The sequence below is a fragment of the Strigops habroptila genome, chromosome 9, assembly GCF_004027225.2.
Source record: "Strigops habroptila isolate Jane chromosome 9, bStrHab1.2.pri, whole genome shotgun sequence".
Classification (NCBI taxonomy): Eukaryota; Metazoa; Chordata; class Aves; order Psittaciformes; family Psittacidae; genus Strigops; species Strigops habroptila.
Window position 1 is genome coordinate 23,402,595 of NC_044285.2, and position 10,149 is coordinate 23,412,743.

Genomic DNA, 10,149 nt, shown 5'->3' on the forward strand with positions numbered 1-10,149 from the left:
GCTTCAGCGAGAGAGAGAGAAAAGGGAAACCCATTGTAGTGCCGAGGCAGCCTGAGCGATCGTGCGCAACCCTCAGGCAGGGCACGCGTCCTGCCGGGCCCCTGCCCGCAGCTCAGCCTGACACCTCCAGCCGCTTCGGCAGCGCAGAACCAACCAGCTTGGAAAAGACCTTTAAGATCCTCAAACCGAGCCGTTCCCCAGCGCTGCCGAGGCCACTCCGGCACCACCGAGCGCCGCTGCTGCAGCAACAGGGAGAGCAGCCAGAGAGCACAGCGCTGCAGGGCAGGAGCAAAGGGGCCGAGCCAGGGGCTGACCCTGCGCTGGAGCGCAACCGCGCAGGACAAGCGGTGCTGCCGCCGCGCCCCGAGCTCCGGCCCCTGCAGTGGCTGTGAGCCCTGAGCCGTGGCCGCCGGGGCACCTGCCAGAGGCCGGAGCGGCACTGCCAGAACCGCTCTGGGGAGACAGGATACGAGCGCGGCGGCAGTGGCAGCGGCCAGGCCCGACCCAGGCTCCTGGGACAGGGCTGAGCCCGGCCTCTGACGGGCGGTGGAGGAACACGCTGCAAAACACCACCCGGCGGCCATAGAGAGCATGGCGGGTGGCGAGAGCGCCCGCGTGCCAGTGAGAGGTGGCTAGAGCGCCCCATGCACCATCGAGAGATGGCTAGAGTGCCCCATGTACAATAGATTGGCAGGTAGAGCGCCCCACGTACCATAGAGTGGCTGCTAGATCGCCGCATGTGCCATAGAGACACAGAACTGCGGCTAGAGCATCGCACACATACCATAGAGAGGTGGACAGAGTGCCCAGTGTACCATAGAGCTGGCTAGAGTGGCCCCATGTACCATAGAGACACAGAACTGTGGCTAGAGTGTTGCACGTGAACCATAGAAAGGTGGCTAGAGTGCCGCTCATACCATAGAGAGGCAGGCCTGTGGCTAGAGCGTCGCACATGTACCATAGAGAGGTGGATAGGGTGCTGCTCATACCATAAGGACGCAGGTCTGTGGCTAGAGTGCCCCATGTGCCATAGAGACACAGGCCTGTGGCAGAGGGTCGCACATGTACCATAGAGAGGTGGCTAGAGCAGTCCATGTACCATAGAGAGGTGGCTGGAGTGCCCTGTGTACCACAGAGACGCATGCCTGTAGCTAAAGCATCGCAGGTGTACCATAGAGAGGTGGACAGAGCTCCACTCATACCAGAGAGATGCAGGACTGTGGCTAGAGTGTCCGCATGTACCACAGGGAGGAGGATAGAGTGCCCTGGGCACCGCAGAGACACAGGCCTGTGGCCAGAGCATCGCACATTTACCATAGAGAGGAGGATAGAGCTCCCCGTGTACCATAGAGATACAGGCCTATGGCCAGAGTGCTACACATGTACCACAGAGAGGCAGCTAGAGCGCCCCGTGTAGCATAGAAAGGCAGGTAGAGAGCCCTGCGTACCATAGAGACGGAGGCATGCAGCTGGAGTGTCGCATGCGTACCATAGAGAGCTGGATAGAGCGCCCCGTGTACCATAGAGATGCAAGCCTGTGGGCAGCGTGCCACACATGTACCATAGAGAGGTGGCTAGAGTGCTGCTCATACTATAGAGACCCAGGCCTGTGGCTAGAGCGACCACCTGTACCATAGAGAGGAGGATAGAGTGCCCTGGCTACCATAGAGCTGCAGGCCTGTGGGTAGAGTGTCGATGTGTACCATAAAGAGGTGGCTAGAGCGCACCGTGTACCATAGAGACGCAGAACTGCAGCTAAAGCGTCGCATGTGTACCCTAGAAATGCAGGCCTATGGCCTATGGCCAGAGTGTCCAGTACCATAGAGAGGTGGGCAGAGTGCCCCGGGGACCATAGAGAGGCAGGCAGAGCGCCCCGGGGACCATAGAGAGGCGGGCAGAGCGCCGCACCGCTGCAGGGCTGGGGGTTTTCCATGGAGAAGGACGCTGCCCCAGGCGCGCGCACGCTCACTGCCAGGCGCGGGGCGGGGCTGAGGCGCTGGGCCGGGAGCGGGTGTCCCCCCCACCGGCCCGTGCCAAAGCCGGGGCTGCGGCTGCGCCCGTGGCTCGTGCGCGCACAAAGCACCCACCCGAGCGGCGGCGCCTCCCTGTGGGTGCGGAGCGTGGGCACGGAACCATAGAATGGTTTGGGTTGGAAAGGACCTTAAGATCATCTAGTTCCAGCCCCCCTGCCATGGGCAGGGACACCTTGCACTAAACCATGTGGTCCAAGGCTCTGTCCAACCTGGCCTTGAACACCGCCAGGGATGGACCATCCACAACCTCCCTGGGCAACCCATTCCAGTGCTTCACCACCCTCACTGTAAAGAACTTCTTCCTTATATCTAATCTAAACTTCCCCTGTTTAAGTTTGAACCCATTACTCCTTGTCCTACCACTACAGTCCTTAAGGAAGAGTCCCTCCCCAGCATCCTTATAGACCTCCTTCAGATACTGGAAGGCTGCTATGAGGTCTCCACGCAGCCTTCTCTTCTCCAGGCTGAACAGCTCCAACTCTCTCAGCCTGTCTTCATACGGGAGGTGCTCCAGCCCTCTTATCATCCTCGTGGCCCTCCTCTGGGCTCGCTCCAACAGCTCCATGTCCTTTTTATGTTGAGGACACCGGAACTGTACGCAGTACTCCAAGTGAGGTCTCACGAGAGCAGGGTAGAGGGGCAGGATCACCTCCTTCGACCTGCTGGTCACGCTTCTTTTGATGCAGCCCAGGATACGGTTGGCTTTCTGGGCTGCAAGTGCACACTGCCGGCTTATGTTAAGCTTCTCGTCGACCAACACCCCCAAGTCCTTCTCCGCAGGGCTGCTCTGAATCTCTTCTCCGCCCAACCTGTAGCAGTGCCTGGGATTGCCCTGACCCAGGTGTAGGACCTTGCACTTGGCTTGGTTAAACTTCATAAGGTTGGCATCGGCCCACCTCACAAGCGTGCCAAGGTCCCTCTGGATGGCATCCCTTCCCTGCAGCGTATCAATCGAACCACACAGCTTGGTGTCGTTGGCAAACTTGCTGAGGGTGCATCAATCCCACTGTCCATGTCTCCGACAAAGATGTTGGCATCTTTGTTGAACAGGACCAGTCCCAACACTGATACCCGAGGGACACCACTCGTTACAGGTTTCCAACTGGACATCGAGCCATTTACTACAACGCATTGCGTGCGGCCATCGAGCCAGATTTTTATCCACCGAGTGGTCCATCTATCAAATTGATGTCTCTCCAATTTAGAGACAAGGATGTCATGAGGGACAGTGTCAAATGCTTTGCACAAGTCCAGGTAGATGACGTCAACTGCTCTGCCCCTGTCCATCAGTTCCGTGGCTCCATCATAGAAGGCCACCAAATTGGTCAGGCAGGATTTCCCCTTAGTGAAGCCATGTTGGCTGTCACGAACCACCTCGTTGTTTTTCATGTGCCTTAGCATGCTTTCCAGGAGAAACTGTTCCAAGATTTTGCCAGGCACAGAGGTGAGACTGACTGGTCTGTAGTTCCCCGGGTCTTCCACCTTCCCCTTCTTGAAAATGGGGGTTATATTACCCTTCTTCCAGTCATCGGGAACTTCACCTGACTGCCAGGATTTTTCAAAGATGATGGACAGTGGTTTAGCAACTTCGTTCACCAGCTCCTTCAGGACCCATGGATGGATTTCATCAGGTCCTGTGGACTTGTGCACGTTCAGGTTCTTAAGATGGTCTTGAACCTGATCCTCTCCTACAGTGGGCCTAAGGTCTTCCTTCTCACAGTCCCTGCATCTGCTTTCCAAGACTTGGGTGGTGTGGTCAGAGCATTTGCTAGTGAAGACTGAGGCAAAGAAGTCACTAAGAACCTCAGCCTTCTCCAAATCCAGGGTAGCCAGTTCTCCTGATAGCTTCCGGAGAGGGCCCACGTTGTCCCTAGTCTGTCTTTTATTTGCTACGTACCTATAGAATCCTTTCCTGTTATCTTTCACATCCCTTGCCAGATTTAATTCTAGCTGGGCCTTAGCTTTCCTAACCTGGTCCCTAGCTTCCTGGACAATGCTCCTATATTCTTCCCAGGCCGCCTGTCCTCGCTTCCACCTTCTATAAGCTGCTTTTTTCCCCCCACTAAGTTTCCTCAGCAGCTCCTTGTCCATCCATGGAGGTCTCCTGGCACTCCTGCCACACTTCCTTCTAGTCAGGACACAACACTCCTGAGCATGTAGCAGGTGATCCTTGAATATCAACCAGCGGTCTTGGGCCCCCTGCCCTCTAGGACTATATCCCATGGAACCTTACTAAGCAGGTTCCTGAAGAGGCCAAAGTCTGCTTTCTTGAAGTCCAGGGCAGTGAGCTTGCTGCATGCTCGTCTCACTGTCCTGAGGATCTCAAACTCAACCATCTCGTGACCACTAGAGCCAAGGCTGCCCTGAGAGCTTCTGCCTCAGAGCTCAGCTCAGTCTCCCCTCTGGCGGTATTGCCCAGCACTGTGTAACGTCAGGCTTTGGGTGGCTTTGCCAGCAGCGGCTTCATCTCATCTCCTTCACCCCATCCATTCAGGCTGCTGAATTCCCCTCCAGAGCCGCTGCGGCAGCAGAAGGCACTAGATGGCACTGCCCTGCAGGAAAAGTGCTGCGGGCTCCCCGCGGGCACTTCACTAAGTCCCAGTGACCGGGAGAGCGGGCACAGGACCATCGGGCGCTCCCTGCCCCTATCTGTCTGTGGGAATTGGGCAGAGCTGAGCTCCAGGACAGCCAGGCAGGAGGAAAGCGCTCTCCCACACTCGGGGCTGGCTGCTGGCCTCGGGGGTTCATTACATGTGGGCTCAGCACCCCGAGGCTCGCCAGGGGCTTCCCAAGTGTGTGAATTTGAGCTTACAGTTGGCTTTGAGGTGCGATAAGCTTTCCCTGCTGACAGGCAGCACGCCTCCCTGGGGAGGTTTTGACTGTCCCTCTCATTGCTGTCTAGCCCTGGACTGGTGGCAGGACCCGGAATCACACCAACGTGAACAGTCACTCCCAGCTTTCTGCCACCATGGGTCCTGCAGCTGCAGCTTGCTTTGGGCTCCTCTTCTCTCCTGTGAGGAGCAAGGGTGCACAGGCACTGTGATAACCGGGGAGAGGTTTCTCTGAGGTCGATAATTTTGCCACCTTCCCTCCTCTGTGAAGTTGCTCGTGGTCACACTCCAGCACTTGAGACATGAGCCACAGCGATGGCCCAGCCAGAGCTACTGGTCCTCCCAGTTCCTGTGGGGAAGCTGAGCACAACTGTTGATTTCTCACCCTGGGGCTGGTGTTCAGAGAGCCTTACAGCACCTCTTCTCTCCCCATTCATGGCAGGTCCAGGCAGATGAGACAGATGGAAACTGCATCACGTTTGTGTTGCACGATGAGGACCACACGCTTGGCAATGCCCTCCGATACATGGTCATGAAGAAGTAAGTGGAGTTCCCACAGCCCCTGGTACTACTGGACATTCCTCTATCTCCTGCTCTGCCCTTCTCCTTACTGAGTTGCATCTCAGTTGCTGCTGGAACAAGGCAAAACTACCTCTGTGTGTGCCTGTTGGAGTATTTATATCAGACCTGGTTCCAAAGGCTCCTTACCTACTCCCTCTCTTCACAGGATTAACTTTCTCCTTGTACTGTTAGCCCCTGAGAGCACTAATAGGCCTTGATGAATCTGAGCAGCCTCACCTGGGGCCTCCACACACACCCTGCCCCCAGGCTCAGGAGCCCCATTTAAGCTCAGCTCAGGGCTTTCAGTCCCTCCTGAGCTAGGGTGTATGAATATGGGTCTTCAGCTCAGCCTGTACTGGGCCGTTGGATGCTGGCCCATGGGCTGACTTCCTGACCTGACATCAGCCTCTCCTCACTGTTGTACATTGTACACCTGCTTGGTGGTCATAGGTTTTGTCTGACCCTCATTACCCTCACCTGACCTGCAGATTGTCTTCCTGGCCTGGCCTCGAGCCTCTTTGACCCCCACAAACCTGCCGGGTGACCTGGACCCTTGGCTGGCCCTGGCTACACCTTTGCACCCGCCTTACTCCCTTGCTTGGGTGCTGTGGGACAGGGCTGGCCAGTGACTCCTCTGCCCTATTGGCTGGCTTACAGTTCATGCTCCCAGCTCCCCATCCCAGTGAGGGAACAGCCAGCCCTCACTGCTCTGATGGTTAGTTACAGAGGAAATGTAATGCCTGACTTGTGACAGACTTCTGAATATCTTACGTGGCTCTGGGTGAAATGATGTGCAACTCTGTGTAAGTACAGGTGGCCAGGCAGTATCTATGTCACCTTCTGGGGCAAGTGCTGTCAGAAAGGAGGATGGGAACAGCCAGTATGAAGCAGATTGATCATCTTTGATGCTTCCATCAAGATGCATGAATTGATGCTGGAAATTAATTATCCTGCTGCCCCCATTAAAATATACAAATGGCTTCACTCTGATTTTATTGAGCTGGGGAGCACTGGGGGATTGTGAAGACTCACTCGTAAGCCTCGGAAGAATTCCAGCAGGAAGTTCAATGCATCATCTCAAGTGACAGTTGCCTTGCAAATGTCTTGTGGATTCCTCTGATAGATCACCATGACAAGAAAAAGAGCAGCCTTCTTGTGAGGGGCTGTGCTATCTGCTGCGTGCGCAAATGTTCTACCAGTCACCTCGGCTTGTGAAGGCAGATGTCGTGCAGTCTGCAAACATCTTGTGGTGCCCTAGACCCATCTGCCTCCTTTGTCCAGCAGAAGTGCAACAGGTTTGTGTGGAGGGAGGTTTCCAAGCACCCAGGATCCCCTGTTTGAACAGGGTGCCAGCCAGGTCTTTCCCCTACAAAGCTCCAGCTGTAGCTCAGAGATAGATGGAGGCGTGTGAATAAGGTTACACGGGTAGTGTCCTTTCAGCATATCCCTCCCATAAGACCCTCAGTCATGTTAGAAACATCCTGAGCCCTGGCAGGTCTCGGGTGGCCCAAGCCTCTGACTTCCCTGAGATTTGCTGTGGATTGGCCTGGGTTTCACTGCTCTCTTCTCTCACCCCTCCTGCAGCCCTGATGTGGAGTTCTGTGGCTACTGCATCACACACCCCGCTGAAAGCAAGACCAACTTCCGGATCCAGACCAGAGGTATGGGAGGTGCATTGCTTTCATATTCAGGTCCCTTCTTTTGTGGCACCCTCTCTGCTCATGTCAGGTTTCCACCATGAGTCATTTCAATAAAGAAACCTTCTCCTTCTCAATAAAGTCACTCTTCTCCCTCTTCTCTGCAAGCACTCTACTGTAGTGCTGGGGTAAGATAGATCTGCTGTGTCCTGTCAGAGGTGATGGGTGCTTCATCTGCCCCTGAATCAGCAGAGGTTTTGGAAAGCCAACCCAAAGTATGCTGACATACATAGCTGCAATGAGATAATTTGCTTCTGCTTCTCCTTCTTGGCTGTCTGCCAGCTTTGGTCATCAGGCTGTGAACCAAAGCTCTCTTGAAAAGCCACATCGGTCTGTGCTGTCTTTTGACTTGCCTCCCAGAGGGGTCTGTGTTCCCCCTTGATAGGCAGCACTGACAACTCTGAGCCTCTGGCCATCACTCACTCCTCCCAGCATACCAACCCCTTCAGCTCAGTCCACTGCCCTCCATCCAGGCTCCACAGCTTTGCTGCCCCAGGAGGACGGTGTTATTTCATTCCTTCCTTATGGGACTGTTCCCTTGAGTATCTAGTTTGTGCTTGCCAACTCTGTAATTTCCTAAAAATGAGTAGTGCTGAGGCTGTTCTTGCCAAGGGCACCCCTTCCCTGGGGGGCTGCGGCAGGGTTCAGCTCTGCTCTTCCTATACTGTAGCCTGGGCCTGAGCTCAGCTCTCAGGATGCTGAGGGTGGGCTGGTAGGAGAGAAGTGTGTGGCATGTGCCTGGTGTAAGACCTGTTCCCATCACGGGGGAACAACCACACTGCCCAGAGTGGTGAGGGAGAGGGCTATCAACCCCTTTGGCAACCACTGACCCATCTTCTTTCCCAAAGGGGCCCTTCCTGCTGTTGAGCCGTTCCGGAAAGGGCTGAACGACCTGATGGATGTTTGCCAGCATGTGCTCAACACCTTTGAGGTGAGACCGTTCCTGAAAAGTTCAGGGAGCTTTTCTGTCTCTTGGTCTCAGAGGCGAGAGTGTTATAAATTAGTCGAGTCCCAAATAGAGTTTTTAGAATTTTTTAAATAAATAAAGGCAAGCAAACTGCGCTGGGTGCGCCGGGAGTCTCTGCCCACCAAGACGCACACCTCACAGTTCCCGCCCCTGGTTTATATATCTTTCAGGGATAGGCATGTCTCAAACTTTCCCGCTTCGGACTTTTCCTGCCTTGGCTAGCAGTGTCCTTCCAGGGGTAGGCGTATCTCCAACTTTTCCCACCTCGGCTAGCAGCGACCTTCCAGGGATAGGCGTGTCCTGAACTTCTCCTGCTTCGGCTAGCAACAAAACCGGCCCGACCGGTTTTAGGCTGGTATGCTGCAATGCCTGCCAAACGACCTTGCAAAAACCTTTGCAAGCATAGGAACTATATACATTATAGATGTCCATCACGAGTCTTATCACCATCTTAGCCCTCACACATTCCACTTTTATATGGTTAGGTTCCACAACATTCAACAACAGAACACGTTCCTCACCCCCTAAAAGCATTTAAGCAACCAAACAAGGAACAAAACACTTCTTTCAGCAATTGTGTAATTAACCAAGGAATTATTCCCTTATCCCTTCTTCCCTCTTACTATGGTGTCGACAGGGACATTTATCATATTCTTTTACACATAATAATCACTAAGATTTCCTATTTGTTGACACGAATCACTCCTATGTTCCTCACAAGAGGAAGGGGCTGACAGCTGTATTGTAGCCATAAAGAACCTATAGTTGTCTCAGACCTTCTCTGCCTGACCTGTGGCATGGCCTGGCTTCCTTTTCCTTGGAGTGACTGTAAAGCTCAGTCACTTCTGAAGGTACCTGGAGCTTTGCCAGAGCTGCTCAGACTACTCTGCACCACGCAGAGGAGTCACAGCACAGAGCAGAGTGGTGGCATGGGATGTATGAGTCGCTCAGGTATACACTGGTAACATTTGTCCTTTGCTCTTGTTTGCAGAGGAGCATGAAGGAGTACAGGGCCCAGAGGGAAGAACAGATGCAGTAGCGTTTGGGGATGGCAGCCTCCATGGACGTGTGTAACACCTGTGTGTTGAATTCCCTGTGCCAAGTATTTTTGTTTGGTTGTGTTTTAAACAACTGTTTTGATGCAAACCTGTATTTTCTCTTATAATAAAGTTTATGGAGTTTGATGTTGCAGAGGTGACACTGTGTTCAGCTCAGCAGGGTATGGAAAATGATAGCAGGCAGTTCTTCCACTCTTCTCTCTTCTTTCTTTCCCTCTCCAAGCCTCGTTGCTGTTTCCTGCCCAGGATTTTCAGATCACGCAGTTTCCAGGTAGCCTTGTGCACAGAATTAGTCTGCCCCAAGTCCACAGGGAGCAGAAGGGTTCAGCACTGTGCAAAATCCAGCTTTTAGAGAGGCAGCACCCTCTCCCAATTTAAATCTTTCTGTTACAGGCACCACTGCAGTTGACTTCAACAGATACAACCAGCCTTCCTTTTTAAAAAGATCATTATTCACTTACAGCCCAGAACCCTCCCATGTGCTGGGCTGCGTCCCCAGAGCGTGAGCAGCAGGTCGAGGGAGGGGATTCTCCCCCTCTGCTGCACTCTGGGGAGTCCCCGCTGCAGTCCTGATCCAGCTTGGGGGCAACAGCACAAGAGGGACGTGGAGCTGCTGGAGCGAGTCCAGAGGAGGCCACGGAGCTGCTGTGAGGGCTGGAGCAGCTCTGCTCTGGAGCCAGGCTGAGAGAGCCTGAGAAACCTGGAGAGAGGCTTTTTACCAGCGAACACAGGGACCAGACAAGGGGGAATGGCTTTCACCTGTCAGAGGGGAGATTGCTGCTTAATGAGAAACACCCAGGAGAAAGAGATTCTCCTTTCAAACACCACCATCTTTTATTAACATACAGAGGAATAAGAGGGAGGTTGTAAAATGTCATGTCTTCTCTAGAAAAGCACCCTTTCAAATAGGAATTCATAGGCTTGGTCTCGCTGACTGGCTGGCGGTGGTTTGTGTTCAGAGGCCTTTAGCTCCTGCCTGGGCTGGTTTCCTCGTGCTGAAAG

At 54.1% G+C, this 10,149-nt stretch overlaps 1 protein-coding gene across 1 annotated transcript; it reads left to right on the top strand.

Moving 5' to 3' along the window:
* The first annotated feature begins 591 nt into the window (after positions 1-591).
* On the top strand, positions 592-9,282 carry LOC115613109 (DNA-directed RNA polymerases I and III subunit RPAC2-like). The gene is made up of 5 exons (XM_030498193.1): positions 592-621; positions 5,268-5,404; positions 7,010-7,086; positions 7,971-8,053; positions 9,081-9,282. The coding sequence occupies exons 1-5, from the start codon at positions 592-594 to the stop codon at positions 9,126-9,128; spliced, it is 375 nt and encodes a 124-aa protein (XP_030354053.1). The 3' UTR covers positions 9,129-9,282.
* Positions 9,283-10,149: the final 867 nt, after the last annotated feature.

Bases quoted from the DNA above. Each gene is read 5' to 3' on its own strand.
- LOC115613109 (XM_030498193.1), top strand. From the start codon at position 592: ATGGCGGGTGGCGAGAGCGCCCGCGTGCCA. The intron at 622-5,267 runs GTGAGAGGTGGC...GCTGGTGTTCAG, and splicing joins GCGAGAGCGCCCGCGTGCCA to AGAGCCTTACAGCACCTCTT. The intron at 8,054-9,080 runs GTGAGACCGTTC...TCTTGTTTGCAG, and splicing joins ATGTGCTCAACACCTTTGAG to AGGAGCATGAAGGAGTACAG.